The sequence below is a fragment of the Balaenoptera acutorostrata genome, chromosome 12, assembly GCF_949987535.1.
Source record: "Balaenoptera acutorostrata chromosome 12, mBalAcu1.1, whole genome shotgun sequence".
In the NCBI taxonomy this organism is placed as follows: Eukaryota; Metazoa; Chordata; class Mammalia; order Artiodactyla; family Balaenopteridae; genus Balaenoptera; species Balaenoptera acutorostrata.
In genome coordinates, this window is record NC_080075.1 from 54,787,872 (window position 1) to 54,808,635 (window position 20,764).

At 38.6% G+C, this 20,764-nt stretch overlaps 2 protein-coding genes across 2 annotated transcripts in view; both read left to right on the forward strand.

Moving 5' to 3' along the window:
* The first annotated feature begins 3,366 nt into the window (after positions 1 to 3,366).
* On the forward strand, positions 3,367 to 17,562 carry CALM2 (calmodulin 2). The gene is made up of 6 exons (XM_007190055.2): positions 3,367 to 3,482; positions 9,375 to 9,405; positions 14,935 to 15,078; positions 15,172 to 15,278; positions 15,690 to 15,825; positions 16,911 to 17,562. Exons 1-6 carry the CDS (start codon positions 3,480 to 3,482, stop codon positions 16,937 to 16,939), a joined length of 450 nt encoding a protein of 149 aa, XP_007190117.1. The 5' UTR covers positions 3,367 to 3,479; the 3' UTR covers positions 16,940 to 17,562.
* A 206-nt stretch (positions 17,563 to 17,768) lies between these two features.
* Positions 17,769 to 20,764, forward strand: part of STPG4 (sperm-tail PG-rich repeat containing 4) — a 42,767-nt gene continuing 39,771 nt past the window's right edge. Inside the window, 1 exon segment of the mRNA XM_007198620.3 lies at positions 17,769 to 17,785. Coding sequence (XP_007198682.2) covers positions 17,769 to 17,785 — 17 coding nt within the window.

A 20,764-nucleotide genomic window follows, 5' to 3' on the forward strand; every position in this document is an offset into this window, starting at 1 on the left:
TAAGAAACCAGAAAGAACTTTTCTGTGTTCTCTTTAACAGACATATTTCATTACCAAATATTTGTTTAAAAACTCCTTGATTCAATACATACATCTCTAAGCATGCACCTGTATATTATACTCAAGCTTGTTATACGTTATGCATCAATCCTTTTAAAAATTCATTTTCTAGAAGAAGTGATTATTCGTTTTGTCATTCAATTTCCCATCATTAAAATTTTTATATGTAAAAGCACTGCATACTGATGGGGTAAAAAATTGTTGATAGCCCTTCCATCTGAGGAAGAATCAGGGACAAATTTCTGAGGAAAATCTTGGAAAGACTTGGGCGCTACCACAATGGAGAGTAATGGAATGGTGGCCTTAGGGCTCTGTTTTCAGCTCAATTCTGAAGCAGAGGTACCCACTTTTAAGTAACATTCTCAATGGTACAGTGTATTTCATTTGTGGGGTAACTTAATTAAGCCCACCCTCTCACCCTGTGGAATCATTATATCACATTAGCAAGGACAATAGAAGCATGGGGGTCCTGAGTTTTTACTGAACAGTCATTCATCTGAAAGGAAGGTCACAGGGTTGCCAGTACTAACTGAAAGAGCACTTACTTTGTGTCTGATTTGTATGACTGAAAGAAAGAGAATCCATCTCCGGCCTAGTAAAGGAAATATTTTAGATAGCTTGAGAAAATGCCTAAATTGTTTAAAGCAGGTTAAATTCCACTGAGTCTTTCCAAGTGGGTGCAGATAAGCTGTTAGAGAATATCTTGGTCTTGCTGGGCAGGAAGGTGTTCTGGAAGGATCCTTCTCAGTAGGCGGATTTTACCTTGGCTTGCTGAAAATGTTGTTCACTAGGTTTCAAGGGTCCACATGGCTGTGCTTTTTACTGGAAAATTCTAAAGCCTTGATGTGGCCTAAGAGGATTCTTTCTGGACAGTGGTTCTACCAACCTTCTTGAGGAACTGCAGTTTGAGCATGACCCTTAGTTCCTTTCTAACTTCCCAGCACCCTCTCCTGAGATCGGCTGGCCCTGGTAATGCCTAACCACTGACACTCCTCCATTGTGCCATGCCTCTGGACCTTTTGCTCTGTTCTTTCTTTCATCTAAACTTGCTTCTCTCTTCCTCCCTGGCTTTCCACTTTTTCCTAGCTCATTATCACGTCAGACTCAATTTAGGAGTCATGTTCTTTGGGAACCCTCTTTGGAACCTCTGTGGTGAGCAAAGGTCCTCTCCTCTGTGCCTTCTAAGCCCCCTCTAAGGTAACAATTCCATTATACTCGAATGAGTTTACACAGTAGGTAAACTATTGCTATTCATTTGTTAAATATTCCAGGTTATGCACACCCTTGCTTATTTTGGGTGGGACCAAGGAGTTAATTTTTTTTTTAAATGGGGGGAAATATATGAAACAAGAATGACAGAATGCTGTTAACTGGTAAAGCTGAGTGATGGCTACTTGGTTAAGTGATGGTTATACTTTTCTCTCCACTTGTATATAGCTTATGTCTAAAGTTTTCCAAATAAAAAAGTTCAAAAATTAAAACAAAATTTCATGTGTGATAAAATCCACATAAAATTTACCATCTTAACCATTTTAAAGTGTAGGGTTCAGTGGTACTGAATACCTAATGTTGTGCAACCATCACCAGCATTCATCCCCACAACTCTTTTCATCTTGTCAAACTGAAACTCTTATCTATACCCGCTAAACAATAACTCCCCATTCCCCCTTTCCCTGACAACCAACATTCTACTTTCTGTTTCTGTGATTTTGACTATTCTAAATACCTCGTATAAATGGAATCATACCGTATTCGTTTTTTTGTGTGACTTATTTCACTTAGCATAATGTCCTCAAGGTTCATCCATCTTGTGGCATATTACAGAATTTTTAAGGCTGAATAATATTCCATTGTATGTAACAACAAACGTATACCACATTTTGCTTATCCATTCATCCACTGATGGACACTTGGGTTGCTTCCACATTTTAGCTATCGTGAAGAGTGCCATGAACATGGGTGTACCAATATCTCTTCAAGATCCTGCTTTCAGCTCTTTCGGGTATATACCAAGAAGCAGACTTGCTGGATCATATGGTAATTCTATTTTTAATTTTTAAAGGAACTACCATACTATTTCCCACAGTGGCTGTACCATTTTACATTCTCACCAACAGTGCACAAGGGTGCCAGTTCCAAAGAGCTAACTTTTATGTGGCTTTAGAAATGTTCATTTAAATCTGAGAGGTTAGCGACCCAAAGGGGCAAATTCATTATGAAATTCATTGTGACCATATGTATTATGGTTTTATTATAGTAACCACTTGTTGGGTGCCTACCCTGTGCCAGGTACTTTAACATTTTACCCGAACGCCAGTCTCTATATGATTCTAATTCTTACAATAATCTTTCAATATAGGTATTATAACCTCCATTTCACAAATGAGGCTAAAGATTAAATAGCTCATCCAAGATCATACATCTAAGAAAGTGGCCCAAGCGATACTCATTACCCAGGTCTCACTCCAAGCCAGAACCCTATTATTCCACAACATCAAGGGGCTATTGGGAGTGACTAATCCCACAGAATCCGGGATACTGCGCTTTTTCAGTGATTTTTTTTTTTCCCCCGGTAAATTACCCCAGACAAACGCGGCGAAGGGGAAGTATAAACGGAAGACCCTTTCAGATTAGTCAGCTGAGCAGGTGCGTTCGCCCTTACTCAGATATTCGGATTTTGTGAGGGAGTAAAATGGTAAGCGTGTGGCCGCCACGAGGCCAATAACCGAAGCTGAGAAAAAGAGCGCGGGGTAGGGGTTTCACTGGGTCTTTCAGCTTCATTCTTAGTCGGCGTTTTCGTAGACCCCTATACCAGGGGCGGGAAAATGTGCGTACGACTGTGGAGAGAAAGGATGGGTGGAGGAGGAAGACTCTCCAGCCAAGCGCAAAGCAAGCGACTCCGCCGCCTGGCGCAGTTGCCAAGACAGTGCGGCCAGGGCAGCAACGGCACCAACGGCAGAAACCACACCGCGTCCCGGCGGCGGTGGCAGCGAGCCCAGTGACGCATTGCAGGTACGAACCAGCCAATCAGAGGCCGGTTCAACGATGGTCGCGTTACGCGTCGCTACCACGATGCTCTTCCGCGCCGCAAAGTAGCGCCTCTCAGGCGCCACTCCACCGGCCCTTCAACGGCTCGCTGGGAAGCGAAACCCACTTACGCCATCCGTTCGCCCCCCTCCCTTTAGCTCTTGTATCGTCGACCACACAACTGTGGATAAAAGGGTCTCGAGAGAAGTTGGAGTGGAGGGGGTTGGCCGGGACTCGTTTGTGATGTTCCGTTATCTGGCGTGCGGCGGAGGGATCTGGCGGAGGGAGGTGTTTATGAGGCGCTGGGGGCGGAGGAGGAGAATTAGTCCGAGTGGAGAGAGCGAGCTGAGTGGTTGTGTAGTCGAGTCCCGGAGACCGGTAGCGCTTGCAGCATGGTGAGTGCGTCGCTAAGCTGCCGGCGCTCGGCCTGTGGGGGGAAGAAGCTGAAGCGAATTGACGAAAGAAAGGGAACTTGCCACCCTCACACTCTCCAGGAGTGGTTTTCGCCAGGGGGATGGCGCACATGAGGCTGGGGGCGCCCGCGGCCGTTGTGTCGCAGGTGCTTCCCCACCCCCCCATTCTCCTCAGGGAGGTGTCCCCTAGTGTACTGGGGGCCGGGCGCACCGCCCCCGGCGCTGCGGAGCTCCTCAGGGGCTGGATGAGGATGGAGCCCGGGCGGGGGGCAGGTCGGCCCCCGGGGGAGGCGAGAGTGGAAGGGCGGGGGGGAGCAGGAGCGCAGAAGCTTTGGGTCGGGCATCTCGAAAGGTCAGCCCGGGGCCGGATTCAAAAGCCCAACGGACGGTTGGTGCGGACGCCAGGAAGCGCTTTTGTCCGCGCGCGGCCGCCTTGCGCCGAGGGGGCGGGCGGGAGCGCGCGAGGCCGTCAGCCCGCAGCCCCGCGGGTCGGGCCGGGAGGGGGCGAGGGGCGGGCGCGCTGTGTGGGCCGAGCCCGCGCGGCGCTGGGAGCGGCCGGGGGCGGGGCGGGGCGGGGCGGGCGCGGGGCTGGGGCCGCCGCCCGCCCGGCTAGGCTCGCGCCTCAGCTGCTGCGCTGGCACCTGCAGGACTGCGGAGGTCTGGGCGGCCCGCGGCACTGCGTGGCCGGCCGTTCCGGCATAGGTTGGGGAGGGCAGCCTCGGCCGGTTCCCATCCCCCTCTGGCGGCGCGAAGGAAGCTCGGTGATTCCTGATCTTTTTGCTCCCTCTGCGCCTTGAGACCTAATTCCACCTCCCAGGCTGGACATTTAAAATAAAAAAATTTTTTTGAAGTGGTTTTGTCGTTGAAGGAAATGGCTGTATATCTGAAGTCAGGCGCAGCCTCCCACTATTCACCTCGTTAGAGAAAGCCAGAGGCTCCAGCTGGGGGGTCTGAAAGGCATTTCCTGTTCACCTACCGAAAGCCAGCTCCGGGGTGACTGTCGTTCTGTTGTGAAAGTCGGTCTTACTCTCCTGTAACAAATGGAAGGATGCCTTTGAGAAGGGCCACAGTCCTCCTCTTGAGTGCTCACGTGCACGCCGTAATGTTAAAAGAACCACTACCACACACAGTGTTGCCCCGCTCCAACCCCCTTGAAAATAACTGGTATTTCCGTAGAGAAAGTGCCAGATATCTTAACGTGCAGTTTAGTTCATTTGTACAGTAATGGCTGTCAAAGACCGTCGTGAAAGAAGGGGGACAGGGAATTTTTAAAAGCATGTTCCTGTCACTAGAGACCGGAACTCCAGTTCTTTCCTGTTTAATAATAATAAAAAAAACTAATGAGGGCGGTAATTTGCAATACTTATTTTGTCGTTTCTTCTGCCAAGTGGTTACGGGAGATGGGTGTGTCCGGGAGGCAAGGTGACATCTTAAACAGGAGTTGGGAATCCTTGCCAACTGAAACCTCCAGCATGTATGGGCGTGGGGAGAGGAGTTCGCATTTGTTTGATGTACTCTTCCATCTTGATATTCTAAATTCTAAATTTGAATGTGCTGGTTGAGTTTACTTTTAGGTGAAACAGGGTGTACACTATAGGCATGTAATTAAGATTCAAAATTGTGGGGTAAATTTTTTTTTTTTAATTTCTCATATGAAAGGTAAGGTTTCTTCCTGATCAGTCTGATAATTGAATCAAGAGCTCAAATGGAGTTTCTTGGTGAGGCATAGAGTTTGTATCTACCCTTCGGGGTCCTTTGCCAAGGGTAGGCTTTTGTAGTTACTGTTCACATCATTGATGTTTGGGGGGGTTTCAGTTAGTTAAATTGACAGTCATTGTTAACTAATTTGGGAATTGTCCTCAGGTAATTTTATAATTATAAGACCTGATGATTTAAAATTAGGACTCTGTAAAGTCAGAGAATGAACATGTATTTGATGTGGAAGTGGAATAAGTTTGCTCACATGGCTCTTGGGTTTACATATAGTCGATGCATGCTCATTGAAGGGAGATTGATTGCATTAAGAAGACTTGAGGCTGGGGTGATAAGTAAAAGATGTGAAGAGGTAGAAAATTTGGTCACTTCAGTCTAAATAAATATCCCATCGAACAGCAAAAAGATCTGTTTCTACTAGACTGAAGAAATTCACCAAGGCTCTATTAAAATATAGAAAGTTCTAGATTCAGCTAGAATGGTCAAATTAGGCCTTTAGTGAAGGTAATTTTTAAGAAGTAATATCTTCTAGCGTTTTCTCTTTTGGACCAAGATGCCGTATAAGTGCTGTTCTATCAGAATGAAAGGTATCTTAAACTCTACTGAAATAATTTAGAGATTGCTTTTGATATAGATAAAACAAATACCCTGATTTCTGAAATGGTAGAAAAATTTTTACTTATGAAGCCTTTGTTGTATCTAAGTAGCACTTGGAGTAAACAGGAATCAATGAAGGGTGGAAGTTTGTTTCATTTCAAGCCTATGGACTGATACACTTACTCAGATGAATTTTGGATTATTTTTATACCACCTTTCACTAGATATGCTCCAAGGGTATCCATACCTACTTTTGAATGCCATTTTGGAAATGTTTAATAGGTATGTAATTTCCTTAAGGTCACACATGTAGTCTAGATTAGTAGTGTTTTTATCAGTGTTGACAAATCACCTGCATTTCTCCAAAATGCAGATTCTAGTCCAGTAGGTCTGAGGTGGAACCTGAGAGTGTACTGGTGCCTGGGAGCTTTCTCTAGAGTTGACAAGAGCAATAGGAAGAATTACATCAATATTTGTAGAAACAAAGGAGTAAGAGCTAGTCATCTCTCTAGTGAGTTATTTACTGAGACAAACACACATTTTGATGAGCTTGAGTTTTCCCAAAAGTATAATTCTTTTAGTTCTTCTACCAAGAAAATGACTCTCTCCATAGACAGAAATAAGAACCAAATTTATTTGTATTTCATTGGAAAAGGCTTACAAATTACAGTGCTAGGGAGCTTTGTGTTTTTGCTTTTAGTAGGCTTTAATCTGAATGTTGCTGATAAAGGTTATTTTAAAACCTTGAACTCTGGGTTAGTAGTAAATACAAAAAAATTGTCTTTAAGTTTCCTGAAACATTGCAAGCAATATCTAGCACTTTCAGGCTATGTGACTTAGTGTCCTGTTTATTCCTTGAAGCTCATTTGTGATCTTTACTGAGATCGCAGACAGGATGGTGTGGGGCCATTAAAATTTTGACTTTTCGAGCAAAATTGGTTAATTTTAAAGTTTTCTTCCTGAGGCCTTCTCAGCTTTCGTACAAATGAGTCTTCTCAAAATCTCTTCCCGCACAACTTGTCGAGAGAAAAATCCCTGTTGTTTCTGCACATAGCAGTCATTCCTTCAGCTTTCGCACATGCTGCAGTGTCTTCCACACATTTGGTTTAACTAGTCCTAAACTGATGTGTCCTGCCACATCTGTCCCTGGGCTTGCAACTTGTGGTTTCAGTTTGTGGAAGTAGATTTTCTCATCTTGAAGTTAACATGGAATGTGGTGAGTTCGCTGTAAAGGGCTTGATAATGCCCCACCTGTCTCCCTTCTGTGTGGAAGTTGAACTAGTCAGGTTGGTGTTTAACATTACATTGTAGGTTCTTTGGTTAATTAATTTATATAAAATAGTTATCACTGAACTCTTTGGGCTAGCCCTTTACATAGCTTCTCACTTACTGTGCACAATAACACTGCAAGGTAGGTATTACTATTCTGTGTCACAGGTGAAGTTGACAATGAGAGGTTGAGTAACATGTCCAAGGTCACAGCTATTGAGTGGCAGAGCTGGGATACTAGCCCAGCGATGACTCAAAGCACCATGTTTTTTTCTTCCACCATGCCATGTTGCCCTTCTTTCAAAAATGATAGACGTCTAGCAGAATGGAATGAGACTAGAAGTAAATCATCTATAGTCTCTAACAAAGTAAAAATTAACTCAGTGGATTTACTGGGTTTTAAATCTTATCCCTAGAGAAAACAATCGACTCATTTTATACCAAATACTTGGAGGATTGGGATTTGTAAGGATAAAAGTAGATAATTTTTATTTTATAAACTTCTGCATTTGAGCTTAATTATTGGCTCTTCAATTTTAAGTTACTAGACTATTGGCTTTTTTTCTTTTCTTTTTTCTAAAGCAACGAGTTGAGTTTGCATCAAGGTCAAATCAAAACTGTTTATCAGGGAAAGAAACTTCTCCTCTTCTGGTTTCTTCTCAAATGTTCTCATGCTGTCTCCTAGAGAAAAAAATGTGATGCTATCCTATATTAAGGTTTTATCCTTTCCAGGGGTGTGTTCATTTAAAATGAAGGAAACCAGGCAGGGTTTATTCTTCTTCTCATACCAATAAGTGAATGGATTAATCATAGTACACTTGACTTCTGTAGGTAGGAATATTAGATAGGAGGCTATTTCTTGTCAGTGCCTCTGGATATATGTACCAATAAGCAATGAAATGTCCAAGGGTGAAGGCCACATGAAGAACAAGGAGGCTTGTTATTTTGCAAATGTCTTTATAATATTATGGTGTGCTCTGAATTTAAAATTGAAGGTATTGGATATGTCTGACACCTTAGTGTTTAATTCTGACTCTACTAGTTAGTAGTTTTGTACTCGCGCTCGCTGAAATTTAACCTGAGCCTCTCTCCCCATCTGTGAGATAGGGTATTAATGATATTATTAATACCATTAAGGGTTGTTGTGAAGATTGAATAAAAACAACATACAGCAGGTGCCTGAATGTGTGTTTTTTTAAGTAAAAACAAGTAACTTTACTCCATTTGCTAAAAACATCACAAATCTTATGCTCACTTTGGAATTTCAAACATAAAGAGAAAATAAGTAGCTGGACTTAACATTTTGTAAGTAATGTACTTCAAATATTCAGAATCCTGGATTCTCTGCAGTTGCATGGCAGGTGAGGAGGAGTAAAAACTGGTACCTTTCATGTTGCTCCAACCAGGACAGCTTGGATTTTTGTCTTTTTGATAGTTTTGCTTAGTAATTTTTTTGTTGTTGTTGAAGTTTTGAAAATCACATATATGTCCAAGTGAAGTATTTAGCCACTTACAGGGGAATTTTAAATGTAGTCCTTGTTCATTATTTTTGATTCAATGGAGATTTCTGGTATTAATGGTTTGTATTTACCTGAGGAGGTGAGCTTAAGTTTAGATATCTTAATTTTGAAAAAGGAAACATTTCTATTGGATCTATCCTTGCTTTAGAAGAATACCAATTCCAATTAAACTTTCTAGTATGCTAGATTTGCTTTTTACAAATTTGTGTAAAATTAGACTTTCAAACGTATTCTGAAATATTTTCGTATCTTAAACTTGGGGGCGAGTTAGCTTAGCTTTGAAGATAAGATGTGTGCATTTTCTGCCCACCTGTGTTTGGTACTAAGGAATGTTGAACTAAGTAAAGTTTATGGAACAGGGTGAACCTTGAATGTTTTTTTTGTTTTAATTTTTTATTTATTTATTTATGGCTGGGTTGGGTCTTCGTTGCTGCATGCGGGCATTCTCTAGTTGTGGCGAGCACAGGCTACTCTTCGTTGCGCTGCGCGTGCTTCTCATTGTGGCAGCTTGTTGTGGAGCACGGGCTATAGGCACGCGGGCTTTAGTAGTTGCAGCACGTGGGCTCAATAGTTGTGGCACACGGGCTTAGTTGCTCCACAGCATGTGGGATCTTCCTGGACCAGGGGTCGAACCCTTGTCCCCTGCATTGGCAGGTGGATTCTTAACCACTGCACCGCCAGGGAAGTCCCACCTTGAATGTTTTTAAACTTGTTTCTGTAAGTGTTAAACTACATACTCTCAAGCCACTTAACTATTTCTTTGATCTCTTTGTAGGCTGACCAGCTGACTGAAGAGCAGATTGCAGGTGAGAAATAACTTTGCTAGATTATACCCATTGGATTTTATTATAAATTGATTCGCTGTTCTCAAAATAAGGTACTTGTATGACAGAATTAACTTTGATCTGTGTAGTAGATGGTAACAAATGAGTGTAATACAGTAATTGAACCTACTCTGGCAAGTGAGAAAGTAAACTTGACTATGAAAGATGTGTGGGGCTAAATGTAATTAAAGACATGTTTTTAGGTTATGTGGATATACTTTTGAGCCTGGTAGGGGTGGTCTTTGTTTTTCTTAAAGATTATCTTGCTGTAAAACATGAATTCTGGGCAGGTTTTAACACTTCAGCGTCATATCAGTCTCCATAGGAAAAGAGGCCAAATAATAGTTAATAGGTAACTAGAAATGTAAAATCAGAAAATGAATGTTGAATTTACCCTGGTTTAAAGTAGCTAATATTTTAACCTTAGAATTGCATATATGGTCATTCAGGGAATAACCATTTCTCTAGTGAAAAACTTAGATCCAAAAGTTAGCATTCTACTTTACAGATGTAGTAATTTGAATTTTATCTTCAAAAGCAGTGATAGCTGTTGAAATCAGTTGTGAGTTTTGTATCCTTTGGTTTGCTATGGAAGTATGTGAAATTGCTACATAAAACTTGATGAGATGTTGTCAATACGCCGAACCATTAGTACTTTTGATTTTATTCTACTACTTTGAGATGGCTAGTTAACATCAAAATGTTGGGGAAACTTAATAAATGGTGTTTTGCTTTTTGGTTGCAGTGTTGAAATGCTTTTCAAACTCTATTCCTTGACTTTGATTTATAGACTTATTAACAAAAGCATCAAGCAGTTTTGATTGCCATAGTTTTCCTGGTAGGCAAGGAATTTCAAGAGCTCAAAATCACTAAAGCTTTTTTATTTTTTTTTTTAAATGCTAGAGTCAACTAAGAAACCCAGTTGGAACTGAGCTATGTAGCCCATTTAAAGTAAGCTCCACCCCTCATACCCAAATTTGGTGGAGCCAGAAATCATTAATCTCAAATACTCATCACAAAATAGTATTTGCTAGGACTGTGTAAAGTAGAAACCTATTAGCATTAAGGACCAATTTAAGCAGGTTTTATTTTTATTTCTTACTGTGCATTTGACTTAAACTGGGAATTTGCTTTTTAGGGTTGGTAAATTTGCATGTATAGGGTGTGTTGAAGTAGTCAAGCACAGCTTTGGAAATAATTTCTTTCTTCATTTATAAGTGTATTGATGAAATGTAAATTATTCTGGAGTAGTTTTCTATATAATGTCTTGAGGAAATGACTTGGGGTATTATTTCCACTCTTAAGTTCTTACCTTCTCTAATACACCTGTCTTTGCCTTTCATTTCTCCGTAGTCCCAGTCAGGTAGTTCTGCATGGCGCAGCGTGTTCACTTCAGGATAGAAAATGTATTACTCAAGGTGCCAGTCACATAGTTGATGCTCATTACTCCTCTCCCAAACACACATGCAACTCTTTTAAAAAGTAGTTTGTGTCTGTTAAATATAAGAGGCTCAGTCCTCTGGCTGATTGCATTTTTGTAAAGAATACTTGTAGTTCATGGAACATTGTCTTTAAGATAAATTCTGTCTTTTCATTGGTTCCTATCATACAATTAAATTTCTAGTGAGAGTGGTAGGAAAATCTATTTTAGGTTCTTTCCATACTCTGCCTTTTCCTAGGCTTTTAATAAAGCTGTTCTTGGACCCTAGGTTTTAGTGAACCTTTTAGGTAGAGGAGCCAAAGCTTTTATGCTATTAAAATAAAAATCCTGTGAAATCACGGACCTTTTTATTTCCTCTGTATCCCCAGTACCTCCCACACAGTAAGGACTGAATAAATATTTCTTTTTTTTTTTTTTTTGCCATTTACAGTTTTACTAAATTCCCTTAAACTTTGAATAAATATTTCTTGAATAGATAAATTTTCAAAGAGGTGTGCCACACATGTATGTTCTAGAACAGTACCTACCCTATTCCTAAGAATTATTCTGTCTCCTCCCAAAGTCCCTCTCAATGTCTACCTTTGAGGTGAAGGCAAAAAATTTTTTTAATCTGGTAAATTGTAATTGCTGGTAACCAGTAATATCTTAGAGTCTTAGTTCTACTTGTGCTAACAAGCTTCATACATATAATGCAAGGTTGAGTATACTAAGGTACTTTTTATCTTCATCTGATAATCATTACTACTTCAGGTTTGAAATTCCTCTAACAAATAACTTAGTCTAGAAAAAAGTATGCTTATTGTTTAGGTGAAGTTTCTAGAGTTGTTTACGTTACCCTGGTCTTAAAGAGCAATCCAGAACAGTCTAGTGTGACATCACTAACAAGTTAGTTTTGTTGATGACTCTGCCATGATGTCATTATTTGTTGGTATTTAATATTTAAAGAAAAAATGTAAAATAATTTTTTTTCTTTAAAGAAATTTATGCCTAAACCATTAAACTTTTAAAGTTCAGTGTAGGGATAAAACTTATTTGATAAAAAGGTACTAATCTTACTCAACAATAAAGGTCTGGTACATGGCCTTTAAAGGATTAATAAGTTCAGAATTTTATAAATAAATAGAAATTGATAAACAGGCATTTGATTTTTCTTGTGATTGTTTCATGATGACCTGTTTTAATAGAATTATAAATTTATGTAAAAATATTTAGAAAGGTATCCTGGGGTTGCTAATGAACAAATAAAACAAGTAATATTATGATTTCTGAAAGTTTCAACTTGGGTATAACTAGAATGAATTTTGGGAGGTTCCATCAATTATGTTGAAGATAGCTGTTCTGTGACATTCAGGACCTGTTGTTTTCTTATCGTATATTGAGGTTTTGACTCCTAGGTTTATATTCAGCTCATTCCTGGGAAATACTGTTTAGAATGATATGCTTCTATATATTAAGATTAAACTGTTCTGAAGCACAGGTGGTGAGCTATAGAAGCAGGTGGAATAAAATTGTACTTTTCAGTTTATTCTTATTTTAAGTTTTTGCAGGTGTTTCTGCCTCTTTAGTGTAAAAATACAAATAGAGATTTGGAATAAACCTTGACCTTCAAAGTATTTTTATTCCTTTTTGTATGCATGAAGTAAACACTAGTTACAGCATAGAAATGGTTTTATTTTCTGCTTTTCACTTATTCCAGCAAATATTTTAAGAGTTATTAGATGTTTAAACTTCTTGAAATTTAGAACACACATACATAAACTTATAGCATGCATCTTTCAGAATTTGTCGTTTAAGTTAAATCGTTTAGTAAAATGATTATGGCTAGTTATACTGGGAATTTTTGTACATAATGGTGGTATCAAACGATAACTGTATTATAGCAGAGAATGTAATGTAAATAAATACAAATCTCTAAGTACTTTAATTTTCTTGGAGCCTAAGTTATTAGGTGATAGATGCTACTGTGTTCCAAACCTAATAGTTTATATATTTCTAGACAGTATTTGTACATCCTGTTTTTTTAAAAAACCTGAGTGTAAAATGGAAATGTTTTCATCAAATTCTGCTGTTTGTAGGACTCTGATTTATTTTTGTCATTGGGTTGGTCTAGGTTAGTACTGCATATTTTCATAAGATCAGTCAGTAGTTTGGTACTAAGCTTCTGATATCAGGTGAGTTCCTCTGAAGACAAGTAATATTTAAATGGAGTGGAATGTTTAGCACTCAGTAAGTAGTAAGTGGCACTTACTACTTACTGAGTGTAGCAAACTATAACTAGTCAGTGATACCTGGTCTAAAGCTAAGCAATTAAAAGAATCAAAGCAGAAGAAAATAATGTGATAATCCAAAAAGGTAATAGGACTCGGGTAGTTGTGTGGATAATTTTAAATAAAGAATCCATTTGGAGGCTATTGTGATAGTCCAGATAAAAGATGATAGGGTCATTAGCCAAAATGTTGGATGTAGAGATGAGCAAAGAATCAGGCAGTATTTAAATAGCAGAATTCAGCAGGCCTTGACAGGTTTCAGGGAAAAAGAATTAAGGTGGTTTTTGTTTGCATTCCTAGGGTTGCTGAGGAGTATAGAATTGATTTTCATTGTCTTCCTTGAGGTCAGCCAGGGAAGATGTCCTGTAGGAGTGAGAAATAAAAATATTATGTTGAGAGAGATGAGTGGACTAAAGATGTGAAGTCTTCATTATTGGTGGGCATAGATGAAGTGGCCAAGGAGAGAAAAAAGGATAAGAAAATTGGTCACATCTATATGTAAGAGACAAATAGGAGCAAGACCCTTGTAAGACCCAAATAGAGCAAGGCAGTAGGAGGTAGAAGGTAAATTACTGTTGTGAAAGCCAAGAGAAGTTTGAGAGTTTTCCAGTGTAGTTGTGGATGCTGCAGGAAAATGAGACCATCTTTTTCTTGACATTTATTAAGTAGTTATTTGCCAGGCATAGTTCTAAGTGCTTTACCTATACTAATTCTTAAATTTAGGAAGTAGGTACAGTTATCCCCACTTAACACACATGAGAAAGCTGAGGCAGAAAATCTGCCCAAGGTTATTTACATTACTAGTAAGTAGCAGAGCTGGAATTTTTTAGCCCAGGCAGTTGAGTTCCAAAGTCCGCTTTTAGTTTCTGTGCTGTATGCTTCTGTGTTTGCTTGCTGACTGGGCCTAATATCTTTGCTAGCTTTGTTAACTAGCTCATTTATATGCCCTTGCACTACCAAATTAAATCTCTGATTTAGTTTCTCTGTATTCAGGTATTCTGGACTGTTGCTCCAGTAGCTTTCCATGTAATCTAGTGGTGAATTGAAAGCAACATAATTTCACAAGAAGATCTAAAAGATTTTAGGCAATAATATATCTCTATTATAAGCTTGGGATTTTATATTCTGAAGAAAGGGTCTAAATTTTGTTTTCAGTGATACAGCACTTAGTTAAAACTGGCCATTCATATCTTGATCATCCCATTGTTAACATCATTATAGATTATTTGGTGATAGTCCCTTCTGTCTTCCAGAAAAGGAAGCTAGCCTATTGCAGGTTGTTCTGAAGTTTAAAGTTTTTTGTTTTTAATTTAGTAGGTGATTAAATAGACTTAATTTTAACTTTGGGTATTACTGTAAGTAGTACAGTTGCTATATAGAAGTATGTATTTGGTAACAGTAGTTTTCCTTTTCTATTCTGAGTGTAGGTTAGATCTGTAATTTTGAATTGTATTCCACAGAGCAGCTTCAACAGAAAATAGAGAAGGCAGTCATCAGGGGCTTTGAGTGTTTTCCTCTTTCAACAATAATTTGACTTTTATCTGGACTAGATTTTGGAGTTCCCTGTAAGATTTTAGATGAAAAAACGCTCAGGTAGATCAATATATGAGCATATGATTAGCTAAAAATGTTTGAAATACCACAAGGTTTCCCCCCCCTAATCCTTCAGGAATCAAAATCCCATTTCAGGTCCTGTCTCTATATATATGTTTGCTTTGACGGTTGATTAATAACATTTCATTTAGGAGGTTACTTTTTTATTGTTAACCTGTACATTTGGATTGTGGTCTCTCTTTCAAACAGAATTCAAAGAAGCTTTTTCACTATTTGACAAGGATGGTGATGGAACTATAACAACAAAGGAGTTAGGAACTGTAATGAGGTCTCTTGGGCAGAATCCCACAGAAGCAGAGTTACAGGACATGATTAATGAGGTGGATGCTGATGGTAAGTCTTTTAGTTTTAGGGTTTGGGAAGGGGGAGTTGAAGAAGTGGCATTTAAGTTCTGTTGTAATGTTTCAACTAAACAAACCATTTCAGGTAATGGCACAATTGACTTCCCGGAATTTCTGACAATGATGGCAAGAAAAATGAAAGACACAGACAGTGAAGAAGAAATTAGAGAAGCATTCCGTGTGTTTGATAAGGTAAGTATCCAAAGACTGGATTTGTTCAATTTTAATTTGAGGATAAAAAGATACCAGGACCTCTTAATCTGTGAAGACTTGTTTTTCTGATGATTTACCAACATACTTTAATATCAAGCAAAAGCTTTTTAAGAATTCAGTGTAGATGGAGGTTTCCTAATAACATATATATTGCATTAGTTTTGTGGCGAAAGGCATCACTTGACTTTGGAACCAAGAAATTGTGATTTCAATATAGGATATCCTGCTTGACTCTCAGTGACATTTAATATATAGGTCAGCTATTTGTAAACTCTCTTTAGTTTGTATAGATTACTAAAGTATATTTTGCTCCCTAATGTGAAGTTTAATAAACTTCTAACTCGTTACGTCTATAATTTTGCTTAGACATTTTACTAAATTTTTTTGTAGGATGGTAATGGCTATATTAGTGCAGCAGAGCTCCGCCATGTGATGACAAACCTTGGAGAGAAGTTAACAGATGAAGAGGTTGATGAAATGATCAGGGAAGCAGATATTGATGGTGATGGTCAAGTAAACTATGAAGGTAAGTCTTTCACTGTCACTGCCTTATTCTGTGCTTTGACTTTAAGGTAGAGGTTCTTGTTAGGTATCTGATAGGTCAAAATTAGTGACTCCCCCCCCCCCCCCACCGCCCAGAAATGGAGATGCTGAAACAGTTACTGATATTTACCAACCTTTTGCTATTCAGAGTGTTGTGTACAGATTAGGCAACATCATTGTCACCTGAGAACTTTTTAGAACTATTTATTATCAGATCCTACCCCTTTACTTAGAATCTACATTTTAATAAGATTCCTGGGTGATTTCATAATGCACATTAAAGTTTGAGAAGCACTGCACTCCAAACTATGATAAAACAATTTTTGTTAACAATTGTGGAACAGTGTGAAAAGCTTCTTCAAACTTATTTCAAGATCCTCAAAATTGGGCTTCCCTGGTGGCGCAGTGGTTGAGAATCTGCCTGCTAATGCAGGGGACATGGGTTCGAGCCCTGGTCTGGGAAGATCCCACATGCCAAGGAGCAACTGGGCCCGTGAGCCACAACTACTGAGCCTGCGCATCTGGAGCTTGTGCTCCGCAACAAGAGAGGCCGCGATAGTGAGAGGCCCGCGCACCGCGATGAAGAGTGGCCCCCGCTTGCCGCAACTAGAGAAAGCCCTTGCACAGAAACGAAGACCCAACACAGCCAAAATTAAATAAATAAATAAATAAATAATAAAAATAAAGGAATTCCTTTAAAAAAAAAAAAAAGATCCTCAAAATTAAGGTGACTTTCTTTCATTGGATTCTCCTTCCCTCTAATTAGCTTTAAGTCTAAAATTGTACATGCTTCAGTTCAGAAGTATGATATATGATATTGAACTAAGCAAGAATGCTTTTTATTTGTAATAGCTTATCTAAAGCATTAATTTGGTTTATATATTAATAATCATAAATAATTTTGGTTTATGAAGGTCCAGCCTTGGCAGTAAACTAGCTTTCCTCTGTACTTTATGATAATTTTGAGGAAAGAAAGGGGAATGGAGACTGCTCAGTGATTGAGTAAATGTGATTGGTTTTGTCAGACTTTTGCCATTGACTTAACATTTTTATGTACTTCTTTTTCAGAGTTTGTACAAATGATGACAGCAAAGTGAAGACATTGTACAGAATGTGTTAAATTTCTTGTACAAAATTGTTTATTTGCCTTTTCTTTGTTTGTAACTTATCTGTAAAAGGTTTCCCCCTATTGTCAAAAAAAATATGCATGTATAGTAATTAGGACTTCATTCCTCCATGTTTTCTTCCCTTATCTTACTGTCATTGTCCTGAAACCTTATTTTAGAAAAATTGATCAAATAACATGTTGCATGTGGCTTACTCTGGATATATCTAATAAGCCCTTCTGCACATCTAAACTTAGATGGAGTTGGTCAAATGAGGGAACATCTGGGTTATGCCTTTTTTTTAAGTAGTTTTCTTTAGGAACTGTCAGCATGTTGTTGTTGAAGTGTGGAGTTGTAACTCTGCGTGGACTATGGACAGTCAACAATATGTACTTAAAAGTTGCACTATTGCAAAACGGGTGTTTTATCCAGGTACTCGTACACTATTTTTTTGTACTGCTGGTACTGTACCAGAAACATTTTCTTTTATTGTTACTTGCTTTTTAAACTTTGTTTTAGCCACTTAAAGAAAATCTGCTTATGGCACAATTTGCCTCAAATCCATTCCAAGTTGTATATTTGTTTTCCAATAAAAAAAATTACAATTTACCCAACTGTTGCTCTGAATCTGAGTCATTTAATTAACTTGAAGTTAAATAATTTTGAGAATCAAGTGGGGAGGTGGTTTCTACTTGGTATAATTTAAGTTTAGATAAGTAATTTTTTTGACTACTTTAGAACTGTTTGGTTTTTAAATTATAATACTTCCTTCAAAAGGTTTAAGTGAAAGATTAAGAAACATTTTGTAAGTGTACCTAGCATGGGGACTGGCATAAGGTAGGTGTTCAGTGTTGCTGCCTACCTTTTTAATATATTTTTCAACTTTGGCATTTGTTTATCCATATAGACTTTAGCCATGCAGTGATTTTTTTAAATGTGTTTAAAAACACAAAAAATCCAAATGGGGGGGTGGGTCATTATGTTTTGCCTCTATTTTTTAATGTTTTACTCAGTGCTTTTTAATTCTCCTACCAGAAAACAGAATTTTCAGTTGTGCCTGCCTATCTGCAACATACTTTACAAATAAGGTATCTTTAGTAGTGGATTGACAGTAACTAAACCTTGTTTTAGTATTTGCTTGCTTCTAAACTATTGCTTTCTCTATAAACTACTCAAAAGGTGGTTATCAGGGTTTCTGTTTTTCTAACTACCTTTTAAATACTTAAGGAAAGATTGCATAGCAAAGCAGAGCCAAGATTAAAACATTTAAGTATAATAGTTACTTGATTATTACAGCCACAAGGTTTTTAATTTCCCAGGGGCGCAATTTGTTTACTGTGCATCTTTGACTATTTTAATATCACTATTATTAGTTCTACAGGAAAACGGAGAACTTGATGGTCAGTGAAGGAAAAGAATTAAGTATGTTTTAGGTAGGATGAAGGAAGTTAACAGGAATTGATCATCCTAACAGGGTATTATTACATGTTAGGCAGGCAGTACTAAGTAGGAAGAGCTTCATTAGATGTAAGAGTTTAGTCAAAGGTGGGAGAAGATTCATGTGTCTAGCTGTTGAGGCACAATAATCTTGAATATTAAACATGGGCGTCGGAGTTTTATTGCAACAGTATTCAGATCATTGCTCTGTATAACTTTGAAGAGGTCAGTATTACCTGAGCCTCGGTTATCTTACCTGTAGAATGGGTGTAATTTACCCAGCTGGTTTCTAACTTTGTTTTTATAATAATGTTAGGTAAAGCACTTAGCATAGTTCCTGGTATTTGCATTAAGTGTTCAATCTATGCTGTTAAATCAGTTATGATCCTTGTAAAATGAGGGAATTGGGCAAAGTTAATGTTGGTGCTTTTCCAGTTCCAATAGTTTGAAGTAAAGTTGATAACAAGGTGGAAGGGAAAAACACGTTTTTGGGGTACTTTCGTGTGTCATGTTACTGATTTTATATTCTTGTAATCTTCATGAAAATCACACAGTAAGCATTAAATAATCTTACTCAAATCAGGACTATAATTTTAAAACCTTATCTTCACATCGTACCCGTATTACCTGTTTTATATTAGCAGCATCATGGTAATTGATGATTCTTTTTCCAAATACTGTCTGTAGCATGTTTGCTTTCAGATGATTCTAACCTAAACTATCACTGTTGCAGTTAAAAGTGATCCTGGAATATGTAGAATATGAAGTATTTTACCTAGAATTTTTATTAAAAATCTGATGTGTAGCAGAGGCACTGTTGATCTCTAAGAAGCGTAGTCTCGTATTTGCAAAGAGAAATGGTTCCTCCCTTTAAAACTGCTGTAATGATAACCTGAAAATAAATCTTAAACTTTTCTCAGTGATATTATGCAAGACAGTGTTTTCTTAAGGGGACACTTTGTTTATTCTACATATTTAGTCTGTTTTATTGGTAAAGTCCTTGAAGTCATTTACCCATGCTGTTTCTATTTTTGCGATACCCAAAACTATTTTCTCATCTAGGTGTTTCCTTATATTTCACACCTTGCATGGGTTTCTGGACTTCTCTGTACCTTTCATCATATTCAGTCTCTAGGGTACCAGTCCCTAGTCTGCTGAGCCAGTTTTACAGGCTGAGCCAAAATAAGAAAATGAAATGAGGCGCAGTGACGGACTGGCTGTATCAGTTTTGTGAAAGTTTTGCTTTTTACTTGTCTCTTGGTCTTACTATTTCAGTTTTTGATTTCAAACCTGGTGCCTGGCTCCTCCCCTCCCCATTTTTCCTGCTATTTTTAAGGCTGTGTTAAATGAATTCAGAATCCCAGTATTTCAAGAGAAATTTAATGGCGTCCTCCTGTGTCTTGCTACTCAAAAAGTCACCCACAGAATCACCTGTGAGAGCTTGTTAGAGATGCGGAAGGTTAGGCCCTGCCCTAGAATCTCAATCAGAATCTTTATTTTAACATTATTTCCTGGTATCTGTATGCACATTAGTTTTTGAAAACCACTTATGTAGTCCATCCTCTGGTTTTATTTATAAAAGGAAAACTTAACAAATATTCAATTCTTCCTGTGTTCAAAGGGCTGAGAAGACAAAAACCTGTGTTCTGGATATGTTTAAAATTAGGGGAGACATGATTTGTCACAATGAGTCCTGCAATAAAGAGAGGAACAGGGTCCTTTGGGGTATGAGGGATTAGGCCTAGGAGGACTTAGAGGAGCTGACCCTTGAGGTTTGCCAGGCCATCGAAGAAGAGAATAGCATTTCAAGCAGAAGGGCTAGCATATGAGACAATAGAAGAGACAATAGAAGTGTGAAGATGGCATGTTTGGGATTTGCAAGTATACATCAGATCATGAGGTTCTAATGAGGTGAGACTGGATTGTAAATTTGTAAAGTTTGCTTTTGTCCTAAAGGCAGTGATTATATGTTTTGAATGCATTGTGCCAGATGTGGTTCCAGACATTTCACTCAAGTTAATCACCCCATGTAGGTACCAATATATTATCACCTCCTTATAGACAGGCACAATAAATCAGCAAATGCAGCCAGGGAGAGGAATAATCAATGCAATGATGACAAATAGAGGTCAAGTTTGCTAAGAGCCTGAAAAATCCCCATTGGATTTGGCAACTAGATAACTGGCTGGCTTACTTACTAAATGCAAGTTTAACTGAAAGTTGCCTGCACATGTCAGATTAAGATGGTTTTAGGAAAGTATGGGGGTGGGGGTGAGGAAAGAATTGAATCCACATTACTCTTGAAAGTTTGTGAACGGAAGTAGAAACTCCGTGGTGTAGTGGACAATGGGGCACTGGAGTCAGACCCCTGGATTTGAA